The following is a 16529-nucleotide window of genomic DNA, read 5'->3' on the forward strand; positions in this document are numbered from 1 at the left end:
GACTTCTGTACTTTAACTTTTTATGCAGGACTTTGACTTTAAATGGAGCTCTTCTAAATTATTGTACAGTGTTTTTGTTTTTATCTTGAATTAAGGTTGTATTGCAAAAACAACACTGACACAACCTAGACTTATCTACAGCAGGGTCTCATCCAGCTGAGTAAAAACTGAAGAAGTGCTGCAGCTTTTTGTCACCTGTCAGTTCATTGTCTCACATATTTCCATCAACAAGATTAGACCGAGTGTCTCAAAGATAAAGCTTCTAGATGATCACACACTTCAGCCAAGATCTCCAAAATAAACAGAATTTACTCCATAATCCACAGAAAGGTCACATTTAGTAAAGTTAATGCAGATTTAACAGCAGGACATTAACAGGGCATGGCAGAGAAATAAGAGAGTTGTAATGACAGTGATGGAGTTTATGTCAAATATAAACGAACAAAACAAAGAAAATGATAATTTTAACAAAATCTACGAGCATAATAAGAAAGAAAAATGCCATGTTAACCATAACATTTGTGTATGCCTCCTTTTTTTATTTATATTTATCTCATTCTGTATGACCGTCTGCCTGCTGTCTTTGTGTTGCTGCAAAGCCTGACCTTCCCCTCTGGGATCAATCATTTATTGACCTATCCTAAAATGCTAAACAGAAACAACAAGCCATCAGGTGAAGAGTCAGAGAGCACTAACAGGAAAGAGAAATAATGTGGGAAAGCTAAGTACATTATTTCATTGTTTTAGCCTTCCTTTTATTCATGTCGGTGACCTGTAGGATTTCACAGAATGAAATATAGCCCACTGAAAAGGAGGGCTTACTGCTTTTCCATTTCAAAAGTGTGAGTATATTTCACATGTAATGTATCCACAGTATATCAAATGGATTACATGATTGTATGTAAATGTATGAAGGTGATTTACGTGTTGAGAAGGTAAAAATTGATTGTCCTATGTTTAAAAAAGACAAGACTCATGTTTATCATGATACAATAATTGCCCTTTTTATTCGCCTTGGTTCACATTCACTTTGAGAAAATGAGTCCGTCCATTTTAAACCTGATGGGAATTTAAATGGCCTCTCTCTGACCTTCCTCCCCTGCAGGCTGGAAATGCGGCCTGTTGTGTGTTTTGAAAAGGAGACTCAGGAAAACACGTGTAAACAGCAGAGAGCTTCAATGGCCCATCAGAGAGACTACAAATGAGCGCGAGGACGTCTCACAGCGGGAGGTCTGCTTTACATCTCAGCTTCCGAATCCGCCCTTTCTCACCTAATGAGCGCACTCACAAGCCCTCTGATAACACTGGAGACAAAAGGACTGTGTAATTGAGCGGGGTGTGGCGTGGAGAGACACGAAATGCTCGTGTTTAACAGAGCCTACCTGAGCCTGGCTAGCAGAGGTCAGAGTTTGGGCTAAAAGAAGATAAAAGTGGATTTTACGCGCCAGACATTTACGCACGGCAGGGCGAGGTTGTTCGAGTTCTCCTGGTTGTGTTTTTTTAGGACGTTGAGGCGGATCATTCATGTCCGATACCCTGCAGACACACTGCCCGGTGTGTGTGTGACCTGAGGCCCCCGGTGTTTCCCCTCTCAGATGTTGGGTAGAAAATGGAGTGTGTGCCTTTAAGGCGCCCGACTGCCTGTCGCTTTCTGGAGCGCAGAGATTGACGCCCTCTGGACACAGTGGACGCTTTAGCGGGCGGCAGAACACCATCCTGGAGAAGTTCAAAGAGAAAACAGACACACTCCGTCTCCAAACAGAGAAGCCAGGAACTTTAAAACAGCGTTGTGGTAAGTTTGAAACTCCGCGGATCTCCCTCATTGCGCCTTTGTTCTTCGCTCGATCGTCCCGTAGCTGCGTGCGTGTGAGACAAAGTGCTCTGAGTTTGTTGACTGTGAGCTTAAAAAGAGGTGAAGAAACTGCGGGAGCTAATGTTCCTCACATGTTGCCTCTCTCTCTCCGTCAAGTGAAAAGGAATAATGTAGCGCAAAGAAAGTGGTGAAGTGTGAACGTGAGGAAACGGGATTAGACGGCGTGTTGCAGGGCGAAACAACAGGAGAGAGAGAGAAAAAAAATAGGTGAAGTAACCTGATGTTGCCAGATGTGTGTGTTTTTATTCTGCAGTAACGTGAGTGTGTGTGTGTGTGCTGCTGGCTTTGAATGAAATGTGACGCAGGCCTCTAAGAAAAAAGGATGCAAAAACATGTCAAAGCTTCTGACAGGTCTGATAAAATTTTGACGTTTTGACTTTATTTCTGAACACATTTATCATCTTTCTGCTGCACAGCTCCGGTGGTAAATCATGAACCCTGACCTGCAGACTTTAGATATCCCAGAGCAGGCATGAGCTATGCTCAAGAGAATCAGGGCAAGAAGACATAATCTGATTCTCAACTGAAATCCATCACAACTTGATTAAATAAATAGGGAAGTGGTCTCCCTGTCTGTGATCCACAACATTTACTGTTAAATACCTGAATCCTGTTAGAGAAGTCTGTTCCAGATTTAGCACAGTTTATTTCTGTTTTTCTGAGATTAAGAAGAGTGAACCATTTCTGCTGTTACATTGTCTAATATACAGTTACATCATATACAAAAGTAATATTACAATTGGATTATTACCCATGATGCAGCGTTCTCCTCCTGGTGGAATGTCAGGGATGAGCTTTCTGTTTATTTGTCTCTGAGGTCCTGTCCTCTTCCTCGTGTTGACGTAGGTGTTTCCAGTGCTGCTGGTGAGCCGTCAGGATGAGGCCAGGTCAGCTGATCCTCCCTGCCACCGCCGCTCTCCTCTTCCTCCTCTCGGGCCTGACTGTCACCTCCGGCTGCAACAAGGCCCTCTGCGCCAGCGACGTCAGCAAGTGTCTCATCCAGGTACGGCACGTTTACCACAGGTCATCACAGAGGTTTGGGAACGAGACGATTGCTTTATGGAAACACGTGTACCATGAAAGAACTCTCTTTCTTAAGCACGGCTAAAATATATATATTTTTTTCTCACAAGCAAAAAATCCACAAACATCATCTCGCTATCGCACTGTCTGATCTGTAAAGATTTCTCATATATGCTGAGAGAATAATTATCCATATTACAAATATCCAGTTCCTCACTTCTGATTGTTGGTGTCAAATAAGTCTGAAACTCGAGGAAAGTGGGATTAATATCTTTAAAAATCTCACATAATTCCTTTGTAGATGTGCACATACCCGACTTTAATGTGCATTTTTCCCTCCTCTTTAATGTGTAAACTCGTGATGTTGTTGAGCTCTTCTGCTAACTGAAAGTTGGAAACCTTAAAGTGAGGGCAGCCAAGTCGGAGCTTTTCATCCTGCAGAGTTACAGCTGTGATGTGTAAACACGGACTGATATTTCTCCTGACGACAGCGCAACTGAAATAGTTGACTGTAAGAGAAGTCCAAGTCAAGAGCGCGAGCAGAGCAGTTCAAACAGAACGTTTTACTGCAATTTATCTTTGAATTAGTCCGTCAGGAAAGAGCCGGATTGTGATTCTATCCCTCCGACTCGTGGCTGAAGGAATCATGCCTCAGCTGCTGATTCATCTTTAAACGGCTCTACTAAATCTGTGCAAGTGTTCCACATGAAACAAATACGCAGCAGTAGCCAAAATCAAGTTGAAATCTGCCTCATGTCTTGGCCCGAGGTGGAGATCTGGACCCGAGAACAAAGATGGAATCTGTTGTGAAGAATGCAGATACATTCCTTCGATAAGCAGAGAGAAGTCTGTGGGGATAGTTTTTCCCCCCAAGTGATAAAAAGAGAGGCTGAGATGCCAAAGCTCGTGGTGCACTTTCATACACGCTGTGCCTCTACATGGAAACACTCCTGTAGAATACACTCCTGTAGAATCAGAGCGTGTTTAAGAGCAAAGGATTGTGGGTGAAAACGCATTACTGGTTCTTTGATTAAAGTCTTCTTGTTTTGGCTCCATTTTTTTTTTCTCACATCAACCCTCCCTGACTCTGACTTTTGACTTTTGTTGACTTTCTCACATCACTTCCTTTGTGTCACTTGTTCCCTCACGTCTGAGGTCCTCCGGGTGACGAAGAGGAGGAGGAGGGGGGGAGGCAGACGGGTGGCACCCCATAATTAACACAGATTCAGTCATGCATTCTGCTTATTTCGAAGGGGAAACATAAAGAGACGCGTCGACCTGTCTTTCAAACACCTGTCAAGTGATATTAGAGCTGCTGCTTGTTCTCGGTCCTGTGTGTGTGTGTGTGAGTGTGTGACCTGTAGCGTGTTTCAGCGCCCTGCCTCTCCTATTAACATGTTTAAAGTACTGTGTTTAACCTCATTGACTGCTTCACCTGTGTGACCTCAGACTGTGTGAGCAAACTACAGGTAGTATTTTTGCACCGAGTGAGGGAGACTTGTTTTTTTGGCACACGATACAAAGTGCAAACACAAACGTGAAGAGTAGGTGTGGAATCACTGTCACATACTTACAAGAGTGCTGAAACAGGACGTATGGACGTATGGACAATTTGAGCTCCGGAAAGCTGTGCCGAAGATTTTCCTCCTCCCTCTTTTTTTTTTTTTTTTTCATTTATTTTATTTTTTTTAATATATTTTAAACCAAAACCATAAATGTTCCTTCAAGGTTATCCCACAATGCAGCTGGCACAAACCAAAGCAGCAGAAGTCCTGCAGTATATAAATACTTCAGATAAGTTCAGGCAAACAAAAACACTCGAGAAGTAACCATCGAAAACAAACCAAAGATTCTCTGAGACTTGCTCCCACACTGTAGGAATCAAAATTCAATCTGCAATGAAACAAAAAAAAAAAACTGGACAACATGCCTTTTCAGTGTTGTTGTTTTTTTTTTTAAACTCAATGCAACTTTCCCTTAAAGGGATAGTTCATGTTTTTGAAGTGGGGTCGTGTGAGGTACTTGTCAAAAGAAAGTGTATCGCTGTGATTTGTTTTCACAGGCACACTACACATCGCCTTGTGTGACTTCGCCCTTATTTGCACTTTCCAAGTGTGGTTCTGTTCTGCACATTAGTTCTACAGATTTATCAAACTTTTTATTTTTAAAATTTTTTTTTTAGGTTTGATTCTAATTTAAAAGTCAATGTTGGGTTTTGGCAGTTCACGTTTTGCTACCAGACCTCAAACTTCTGCTCGTCCTGGGTTCAGATCCTGTTGACATCCAGCCCTGGTGCAATCAGCAGCAGTCTCTCTGCTGTTCCTTTTTACTTCCAGGTGGCTTATTGCTCCGGATGAATCATTGCTTCGGGACAACAAAAGCTCTGTAGCTTCCGGGACCTCGCCGACACCAACTCGCTAGCTGTCAGGGGCGAGAGCGAAGGTGCGTGTGCCGTCAAGGAGAAAACTTCTCCGCCTCTCGCAGCTCCGAGGAAGCTTCCATGTTGTTGGTGATTAATGAGATCTGCTGGCTGACGCTCGCTTTTTACGCTCTGTTGCAGTCTCAAGTCATTTGTCTGAATTCCCCAAAACCTCTGAGGGTGGGAGAACATGAGAGGGGAGGCTGAGGTCAGGAGGAGGAGGTGTGTGTGTCTGTGGGGGGATGTTGGTTAAGGGAAATATACAGTTGGGATTGACTCACAAGCCACAACTGTGTGCAGAGCAGGCTGTTTAGCAGGGCGGGGCAGGAGATTTCAAAGTTAACGCACAGCAGCAGGACGAGGCAACGGGTTCACTTTCTCTCCTTTTTGGTCGAGCTGCAGCAGAGTTTTCACCGCATCCTCTAAAAGGTGAACAAGCCCTAATAAAACCCCGGCAAGCCATCGAGATGGCCTCTTCTTTTGAGTCCGAAAGTTGTTAGTGGATTTGAAACAGCTGATTAGGGATAATCAGTCTGTTGGTTTTATGATTGTTTACTGTGCAGAATGTCAGAAAGGGTGACGTCTTCTCAGAGCTGTTTTTAAATCTCATGGGTTTTCAGTTTACTGTCAAATAAGGAGAAACTTTGAGTCACTGTAAGAGAAAATCTTTCAGGGCGCCAGCGCTCTGACTGCACACGGCCCATTAACAGAAGCTTTAGTCCTTCAGAGTGTGTGTAGTCCAGGTCTGAGTCTGACCTGTGGCTCCTCTCCAGCATGTTGTTCTCTCTCTCTCTCGCTCTCTCTCTCTCTCGCTCTCTGGTTTATGAGTCCATGAAGTCATAAAAAAGCCCAAAAATAAATCTTAAACTCCATAAATAATAAAGTCAAGTGTATGTATATAATCATAATAAATTTTATTTGTAGTGCACCTTACATTTAAAAGAAAATCTAAAGTGAGACAAGAGCCCACGCCTTGAGTTTGGGTCCTGCATCCTTAGCACTTACCAAGGAGAGACCGATAAGCCCCAAAAATGGAAGTTATGAATCTAAATAATATCATAGAAGATAAGAATCTTGATTTTTCCATACATTGATTTTTCCCACCTCTATAACCTAGTTTGCTTTTTTCATTTATTAGATTTCTTTGTTGTATCCAGTGATGTATTTCCTTTTATCACCCTACATTGGCTGTAGTCTCCTTTTCCCCACAATGAACAGACCAAATTAACCGGACTGCTTCTTGTGGCCTTATGAGAATAATATTAGTCCTGCAGAGTCTGTGATTAGAGGATGGCAAGTATCTGTTTTTCTGTTTGTTCTTCTTATATCAGACTCGGCAGATGTTTACCACAGCTGTACGATGAGCGAGCTTTCACACGCCACTCTGTTTGTACACAGGTTGATCAATGACGTGATTGCATGTTTATTGTTTTAGATTTAGAGGTTTTTATAAGCAGATATTTCAAATAGTTTCCAGTAGTTTAAAGTATGTATGCTTAACACCTCCCACCTTTTTAAACAAGCTAACCCTGCTGGTTTATTCAGAACTTCGAGCCAATTACCATCGAGCTCTCGCTTCTTGATTTAAGGAAAAAAAACCCACAAGACGTATTTATATTGTCATCAAGTATCGGAAACTGTTGGTCAGAAATGTTCCAGAGGAGTTTATTTAGAGGGATAAACGTTCAACAAGACGAGCTGTTTCTCTCCGTTGAGTTATTCCGCTAAGCTAAGCTAACCACATTCTTTCTCTCGTTTGCTTAAACTTTATATTTCCATGTGTGATGATGTACGACATGGAGGGTTTTTTTTGTCCCCCAGGGTAACTGTTTAGTTTTTAATAATCTCACCTCAGAGACTCGTAATGACTCGTGGGATCAATGCTGATCAGAGGTTTGGGGATTGAGAGGCCGGTGATAAAGTGAACTGTGTGTGGTTTTGCAATCCGTCACCGGTGACTCACTGGAGAGTCTTTTATCACTGCCAGGACTGTTTACGTGTTGGAGATGGCTTCTGCGAGGATATAAAGGAGGAGCGTGGAGAGAGAGAGGGAGAGAGAGAGAGCGGGGAGGGAGAGAGAGAGAGAGAGGGGGAAAGTGTGTTGCTGGAGGGGGGAGGTGGCCATGTTTAGTTCTCCAGGTGTTTTCTCTGCCCCCCCCTCATTGCAGTGACCTTGACGTAGAGGAATGTGCTCCCTGTTCTGTGTCAGGAAAGAAGGGGGGGGGGGTAGAGAGAGAGAGAGGAGCTCCTCTGGCTCAGCTCTCACCTACTTTTCAATCCCACCTTCATGTTTCAGTTTCCTTCATCGTCCTGCTGCACCCTGGAGACAAACTGGAGTTGAAGAATGAAGCCATTTTTGTTCACACTTTTAAGTGTCTGCAGAGGACTTAGGGGAGCAGCAGAGGTTTCGTGTTTTATTTTTTTCAGGAGCTCATGTCGTAATTTCACCTCTCATCTATTTAAAGCGACATGAGAATGACTGAGAAAGAGACTTTTCTTCAGCCAACAAGTCTGTGTATGAAGCAAAGAACCAGATCTTTATCAAATAATTAGCTATTTAAATTCATTGTTGAGTAGAAAAGACTATTTAAGATCCATTTTATTCTAGAGAAGTATTGCATTGATTTTTTTATGGGCTTTTTTATGCCTGTTTTAGTTGCAGCTTTGCTTACACTTGTTTAAATTATATTCTTAGTATGTACAATAGGCTGCAGGACTTTCAGTAGAGATGTGTAACGATGCAATAAAATACTTTTAATAATTCTAATAGTATATCATTTGAAAAGCTTGATCTGCTGTCACTGACAATGGGGCTGATAGCAGGCGAATCCTTGAAGTTAAAGTTTTTAGCGAGCTATGAAACCGCCTGTATGTGACCCACACAAGCTAACGAGATCATCACAGAGAAGATAATATATTTTTTTTAAATATTAAGGAGATTATTCATCAGAAAACACTATTTTCACCTGTATAAGACCAGATCAGGACATGTGTACTATAAGATGTTTCCCCTTTATTGTAGTCTCCATGAACATGTGAGTACAATGTTGTACTTGAGCAGATGAAAGACATGTGCTGTGTGTCACTGTTTGTGCTGTTCCCCGTGTTTCCCCTCGTTTCTCCTGAATCCAAAATAAATCCAAGTGCATTTTTTTTCACCGTTCACGATTAATGGTGCACAGCAGAGTTCTCACCATGTCGTTCAGGTGGAGTTAACATACTTTGATAGAAGCCACAGGTGTCACGTGCAGCGTGCAGTTACTTGTAAGAGCTTGTGTTCAGCAGGACATGAAGAGAACCTGCTGTTGCTCTCCTGTTGATGTGTTAATAGTACGTCTGCTGTTTGCACTGCGTGTCAGCTCGTTGGCTTGTGTCCGCTCTGTCATGGTTAACTCTTCTGTTGCTTCTGCACTTGGAACTCTTCTCCCGGATATGGACCCTCAGAAAATGTTTTGGCTGCAGTACGTCCCGAGTTAGATAAGTGAAGCTCATTGAAACAGCAGTGTGATGGTACTTCTTGGAATTATACCAGTTATTAAATAATGTCCCTGTTTTCTTTTTTTTTTTTTTTTAAATACAAACTTTTGGTGCACCTGGTTTGGGGATGCTGGGATGATTTGTTTTTTATCCAGTCACACTTCAGGAAGCACACAGCAGTTTGCAGCTTATCCTTTACCCGTTTAAATTCTGCACCATCAAAGTAAATACAAATACAGACGTGTGTCTTTCTTTTCTTTTATTCGGGAACATCTTGGGGTTAAGTGTCTTGCCCAAGGACACATGGAACATGTGGCTGCAGGAGCTGGGGATCAAACCCCATCCGACAGCAGCCCCATGTGTGTGGTGGTGTTTTTTGCACGCTGTAGTTGACTCACTCCCTTTTAATGTTGAGAAGTTTTTTGTTGAAAAAAAAAGAGAACATCTGTAGTGTGTTCATGTTTTGCTGATGTGTGTGTCCTTCAGGAGCTGTGTCAGTGTCGTCCGTCTGACGGGAACTGTTCGTGCTGTAAAGAGTGCATGCAGTGTCTGGGGAACCTTTGGGAAGAGTGCTGCGACTGCGTGGGTGAGTACAGTGTCTCATCTATTACCAACATGTATTTTACAGGTTAGTCTGCGGCACATTATTTTGTACTTAAGCACTGTGTTCTGTATTGTAGTTGGCAGGTTCAGACTGACTGCTGATGACTGCTGAGTGACGGATAGATCAGAGTTCCATAAATGTCCATTTGTCTGAGTTAAATGAGACGGTTACATAAAAAGAATTACTCGTTAAAGTATAAATTCAAGCCTGTAAACACCTGTGAAGAGTTAACCTCTATTAGACTTAACGGGATTCTGCTGCCGTTTGTTTTTAACAAAGACTCTAGATACATTAATTTTGTGAAGCTTTAGTGCCTACTCAAATATTTCACTCCGCTCGCTCGAGGCGGATGTTGTCTCTCATGTTGCCTGCTGTTTTCCTCACATCGGTCCCCCCTGACTTCTTTGGGAAATTGTTCTCGGCAGGCTTGAAAAAAAATTCTCATAATAGTGGAGGTAAAAAAAAAAAGAAATAAAAAAAAATCGGCCGTCACAAAAGCAGATCACCCTGAAAATGTCAGGAAATCTCGGGAGGTTTTGAGCATGTGTGAAAAGGGCTAAAGTTCAACACGCGGTGAAAGGTTGTGCACTCGGTAACGTGGGCTGCTCGTTTGTGGCCCCTTTGTCGTCCTCCGACCGCTCAAAGAGCTTTACACGTCAACCCCAAAAAAAATGGATCCAACTTGGATTGTTACATATTTAATCTCCTATATGTGACATGTGACACTTCAGTTATGTCTCAGTCTTGTTAATCTCTGTCGCCCCGCTGCTGAAAACTTTCTCCGTGTAGAAATCCTCTGAAATCTGAGATTGGGACCGCCATGAACAAGTAAGCAGTTTGCCGGGAGTGTTTCTGCTCTGATACAGGATGAGTGTGCAGTGAGTGAAGCCAGATACTGAAGGTGCCTCTGAGAAGTGACAGTGTGGAGCCCCTGTGAATCAGAGCAGAGGAAATTAAAGCAGCGTCAACACCACTCAGTAGAACATTCACATGTGGACAGGAAGTGTCGGTTTTCATGAAGATCAAAGGATGAAGACGCCGGAAGAGTGTGAGGACGAAGAGGTCGACCGGCTCAAACAAACTTGGGGTGTAAATCTCAAACGAGCGGATTTGAGAAGCCAAATAATTTGGCTTGTTCGACCCTCTCTTCGTTTGTTTCCAGCTTTAAAGCAGCAGCGTCGAGGTCCTTAAGACTGGGAGCAAATTTACAAAATGAGAAAAAAATTGTGTTTGGCTTTATGAGCTGGTTCCCTCAGGACACAGACGACACAGGACGTCGACACCCGTGCTTCCTTCCACCTCTTTGTTTTTTGTCATGAAGTCTAGTTAGCAAGTTGTTGTTGATTCCCTTTTTTAAGTGTCTTTTTTTGATCCATGTCTCTTCATGTGGTTGGGTGGAAATCATTTTCTTTTAGTGTTTGAGATTTTGATGTCTGTGAGTTGTCTGGTGATTTTAGATTTCATTTAAGTCTTTTAATATATTTTTTTCCTTTTTTTGGGGGGGGGGGGTTATCCTTTATTTAGTGATAGGACAGTGGATAGAGTCATAAATCAGAGCAAGAGAGAGAGATTGAAATAACATGAGGGAATAGAGCCATGAGGTCGGATTTGAAGGACTATAGCCTCTGTGCATGGGATGCATGCACCAACATCATACATATCTATGTGGCTTTTGAGTATTTTAGATCATTTATTTCAACCTCCTTCTTTTGGAAATGTCGTGTTTTGATTCGCGAAGCGTTTTTTGTGTCTTTGTGTTTGCTAGGCATCGCGTTGTTGTCATTTGATAGATCGAAATGTTCACATTAGTTTCACACAAAGATCCATACACTCTGGTCCTGCTCAGTAACCCATCCTTGATACTAACACATTTTGGGTGGAGGACTGAGCAGATTCCTCCCTCTGAGCTGTACAAACAAGAGTCTGCAAGTTGTATGAGAAGGAAAACTCTGTGTTTCGGTCGTTCCTTAAACACAGGAAACCTGCTTTAACGAACACCAAACACCTAAACATGCCAAAGACACTGGAGAGTTACAGGATATACACCTGTGGAGATTTCCAGCTCTAAAAATGAGACTGAGATAAAGCAAGCAAAAGTAGACCACAGTGCACATGCCAAACAGTCAAATAGAATCCAACACAGACGACAACGCAAAGACGTGAAAGGAAAAGTAAAGGATTGTTACGGAGGAGAAAATGAGCTGCAAGACGGAGCATTAAGCACCATGCGAGCAGCTGAAGTTAAAATGGTGCAGTTTAACACAAAGGGAGCCTAACTGGTGCGAGATGAAAGAAATCCTCGGGCCTGGTACCTTTGGCTCCCCTCTGGTTCTGTCCCTCTCACCAGCAGGCTCTCTGGTCAGTTTTGACAGACAGATATTGCTGTGTGTACTGACAAGAAGGTGTTATTACTAAAGGTCTTTCATGTGGAACACGGGTACGAGCATCTGACACAGAGTGCTGAACTTGCTGCTGCTGCTGCTGCACAGATGTTGTGGTGGAGTTTTCCCTCCTGGACAGACCTTTTACAACACGCCGATGACAGCCTGTAGCTTTAAGCCAGTATATATTTCTCATTGAAATGTTTTTATTTTTTCTTCGAGCACCACTTTGAGTAAGTTTCCACTCTAAACATGTTATCCACGCCAAACGCAGGCTGCTTTGAAGTGTGTATCTGCGAGTGGTTAGAGCAGCCCAGCAGAGGACAGTTTGTATTTTAGGGAGGAGGAGGAGGAGGAGGAGGACCCATGTGTACACTTTATCTAAAACAGCTGCTCGGGTTCTGCTCTGAGCGTCGCTCTGTAATCCTATTCCTCTGTCAAACTCCGATCCCCATTAAATGATTTAGCCATTAGCTGTAATTCACTTTGACTCATTAAAAGGGTTTGAAAGATCCTATCTGAGGATGTGAGGCCTTTGTCGGGTGATTACTACCGTATCTGGAAATGAAATGAAGTGTTCAGAGGATCTTAATTGGGACATGATACTGTTGACAGCAGTGTGGTTTTACTAAATTGCTCTTGTGAGTTGAAATCGTGTGTGAAGCCATTTATCTGTTGAAGGAGTGTAGTGGGAGAAAAAGTATGATTTACAGCTGACCTCCCTTCCTCTTGTTTCAGTGGAAGTAATTATTACTATAAGGGTCAGTACAGCCAAGAATAACTCAAACTTAATGGCACAGAAATGCAGTTAATTACTTTTTTTTTTTTTTTTTGGCCCAAGTTTTTAAACAGTCTTTTAGAATATCGCTGACATGTCTGCATCCATAACACTCAAATCTGCGGCATCGATGAAGAGCTCCTGAATTTAATTTTTTTTTGTCTAAATAACTGAGTGCAAAATAACAATGACCTGTATTTAAAACCAATAACCTAAATTTAATTTCGGTTAATTTTTTAAATTGATTTCAGTATTGTTTTATTAAAGAACAAGAGCAGCTGCAGGGTAGCTGTCAGCTGAAGGGATTCAACTTGCGATACCAGAAAAGCTTTTTAAAAACACTTTTTACTGCACAAAGTCTCAATAAGTGTTTACATTTCACTGCCGCTTATAAACAACACTTCACATGTGAACAGGACGAAACTAGCAAAGGAGGAGCTTTAATTACAAGAAACTGTGAATGAGCATTTACTATAAAAAACCCAGTTGTAGAATTCTCTGAAATATATGAACAAGAACAGCATATCCCTGGTGTTTTAAAAGTGTTTGGTTGTTTAGCACAGTTTTAAGTGATTTTTGCAGGTCTCTGTAGTTGTCTCGTATCCTTTAAAGTTTTGTATCGTCTATAAGTCCAGCAGCGTTATTAACAAGAAGCCCACACATGGTCGAGTTTCTTGCTGTGGGGAAATTTGATCCGATGACCCTGACCGGATCGCCTCACTCTACACACACAACTGACAGCTCGAGACGTGATTGACAAAGTGATGACAGTGCTCATAGCTGAAGGGGGGGGGGGGGGTCTCCTTTAATAAAAACATTAAAAAAAAACCAATGAGTAATTAAAAACAGTAAATTACAACGAGACCAAAAAGAAGGTGGTAGAAATAGAGAGAGAACATTTTAACCATTCGTTTTGTAAGCACACAAACAAATTCAAAATAAAGGTGGGGATCCGTGGTAACATAAAACTGATTTTCTGAAGCTGTTAGATAAATGTAGTGATGTTTAAATAGCATAAAATTGAAATGCTGAAATGAAGTTTGTAAAATTAAACTCAGACCTTAAAAAAGTTTTCGGTGATGTCAGAATAAAAGCATAAATTGTCCACTCTTTTATGGCCAAATAACGATGAATTTTTAATTTTATTTTGTCAACATACTTTTTTTCATATTTATCCATTTCTTTTTATTTTCTATGACAGGTATGTGTAACCCCAAGAACTACAGCGACTCTCCAGCCACGTCAAAGAGCACCGTGGAGGAGCTTCACCGTCCAATCCCCTCGCTGTTCCGCGCCCTCACAGAAGGCGACGCGCCGATCAACATGATGGTGGTCTCCTTCCCCGTTGCAGAGGAGCTCTCCCACCACGAGAACCTGGTGTCCTTCCTGGAGTCTCTGGACAGCACGCACCAGAACGTCTCTGTGCCTGGAAACAGCATCCACGCCAGCTACGACAATCAAGGTAATGTTTGAACGTCAGAAGATCGCTTCAATTCTCTTCTGACGGTACTCCTACTTCACAGCTGTATTTCCACTTAAAGGAAGACAAAGACATGGCGAACAAACCCACGACAGTTTCTGTCTTCATATCAATGCTGTGTGTAATTGGATGTTTTCACAGTATAAACCTAAGAGTGGAACATTTTGCCCTCACCAGCAGCACACAGTATCAAACAGCTACGATCGTCGTGCATGTAGTGCTGCTATCTGCTCCCGTGATACTGATGTCATCTACGCCACCAGCTCCCCGAATATGTCCTGCCGTGTTCTCACTTTGCTACACCATGACTTCATGCTGAACATTTTACAAGATGGCTGGAGGGAAAAATGGCTGTAGAGTCGGGGTGATGGCATTCAGGTGTTTAGTTTATAAGTTCATGAATAGAGATCATGAAGCGGTGTTGAATAAAATCCCAAAACCAGAATTTTATTTAGCATTGTTTTGCACTTTGGGATTCTCTCTTTTCTATTTTATTGATTATTTAAAAACCCCGTACATGACCTTTAACACCTTCACGTCTTTAAAAGGCTATTACTAACAAAGTGTTTAAACTACACAGGTTATCAATGAGATTTGGCTTCACGTTGACGAGCTTCAGCAACATCAGTAGCTTCTTGCATGTTTTTGAATGAGTAGTAATTCCATAATGTAATAATATTCATTCATATAATAATATAATATAATATTCAGTCATATAACAGGAGACGTACTGCTGCAGAATCAGGACTTTAGCAACTTTTACAACTTCCTCCTCTACCATCACTTCTGTACATTAACCTAGGATATTCATTTTGAACAAAATACAGCCATACATGTATATTATTAAGCATAAAGCTACGCTTTAGCTTTTTGTGAGAATAAGCAGCTTTTCTCTATTTATATCATCGTAAATTAAATCTCTGTCTTTGAGTATTGAAACGATTAGTCAGTTTGAACTGTGATGGCTTTAAGTAAAACACAATTCTACTGTAGCAGAATGACAGACAATAGTTGCTGGTTGCAGCTCAGTTAAGAAAAAGCTGTAAGTCAGTGTGATGTTATTAGCCTCACATTGTAAAGATGTCACATTTTTTACTTTCTGAAGAACTTTCCTTTCTTGAGGAAATAAAAGCAAACTTTTATTCTTTGCTGTTACATAGTTCTCTGGCCCTGTCAGATCCAGTCACATTTATCATTTGTGTGCTTTCACACTCACTAAGAACCGTGGTAATAAAATCAGACCTGGCCCAGCACTGAGGTAGACTACAAAGTCTTGTATGAAGACCAGTTGGGGCTGGGTCACGTTTGCAGTGTTTCACAGGGGACAGAGCTGCCAAGGAGTTACAGTTCAAGGAATCAAACTGGGTCAGAGGGGTTTTTTCTTCTGCCTTTTTTTTGTGTGCGACTGTTTTGGTTGTTGATCTTTCCTCCTTTGGTGCTATTTGCAATAAAGACACACACTCATAATAAGAGTGTTACCACAGAGCCGAGCAGTTAACTCATTAAGCTCACCCTCGCATATGGTCGTACTTAGCTGCTGCAAATAAATCTTCACCCCTGAAGTAAAAGTAGGAACACCGAGGGTTAAAAGTAATTGCTCTAAAATGGTGCTTGTTTTTATAAACCACATGTACGGGTTTTGTGACTCATGTCTTTTTCTTCTTCTGTCCTTTTTTATTGCAGATGGCATGTGCACTGTGGTCTACTTTGACGACTGTGTGTCTATTCGTCAGTGTAAACTGTACTGTGAGTCAATGGGAGGATCCAAGTACCGCTGGTTTCACAATGCCTGCTGCCAGTGCATTGGACCTGAGTGTGTGGACTACGGCAGCAAGGCTGTGAAGTGCATGAACTGTCTCTTCTGAAGTGCGGGCACATATTGGTACCAAAATGTCTGGGCCTAACCAGAGGACTGAGGGCTCTGAGAGGAAACTATGACTGTTATGTGTTAGCATTCCTCACTTACCTTGTAAAATACCCCCTCCTACCCCGCCTCTTCCCCTGCAAATTGTTTTTATTCTGCTGTTTGTTTCACTGTATATTTTTAGATATGTTTTCAATAGTGTTTTTTAACTAGAGGTGTATATGAATAATGTATTTTTACAAGTATGGTTGGCTAAATCTTTTTCTTGTTGCCAAATAAAGAAAAGTTTGGTGACACAGACTGTGTTGTGTCAATAAAAGTGTCTGAATTTTAAATATATTTTCTTTCTTTTGCTATTTTTCCATAGCATGAGTGGAAGAGCAAATGTTTGTCCTCCTAGTTGCTTGTCTCCTGCTCTAATCTTAGCCTTGTGTTGCCCCAGTCAGGAAACGCATCATTTCCTGGGGAAACAAAGTTGTTATTATACCATTCTGGTCCACAGGTGTTCAGTGCTCACTGACCGTCTCATGCAAGCGAAGGGGAAAGGGAACATTTAGCGATGCCAATCTCTCACGACCACACAAATGCTCTTTGTGATGCCAGTGCTTTTTCAAAAGGCAGCAGGGTGCC

The 16529-nt window shown here is 41.9% G+C and overlaps 1 protein-coding gene across 2 annotated transcripts; it reads left to right on the forward strand.

Moving 5' to 3' along the window:
• The first annotated feature begins 1045 nt into the window (after window positions 1–1045).
• Window positions 1046–16234, forward strand: twsg1a (twisted gastrulation BMP signaling modulator 1a). Of its 2 annotated transcripts, XM_079348889.1 has the most exons (6): window positions 1046–1401; window positions 1505–1792; window positions 2720–2876; window positions 9279–9378; window positions 13757–14017; window positions 15719–16234. In XM_079348889.1, exons 3-6 carry the CDS (start codon window positions 2751–2753, stop codon window positions 15898–15900), a joined length of 669 nt encoding a protein of 222 aa, XP_079205015.1. In that variant the 5' UTR covers window positions 1046–1401; window positions 1505–1792; window positions 2720–2750; the 3' UTR covers window positions 15901–16234. The 2 variants fall into 2 exon arrangements, with proteins under 2 accessions (XP_079205015.1, XP_079205014.1); XM_079348888.1 differs by having other exon boundaries at window positions 1046–1792.
• The last annotated feature ends 295 nt before the right edge of the window (window positions 16235–16529 follow it).

This window comes from Symphodus melops (assembly GCF_947650265.1).
Source record: "Symphodus melops genome assembly, chromosome: 7".
In the NCBI taxonomy this organism is placed as follows: Eukaryota; Metazoa; Chordata; class Actinopteri; order Labriformes; family Labridae; genus Symphodus; species Symphodus melops.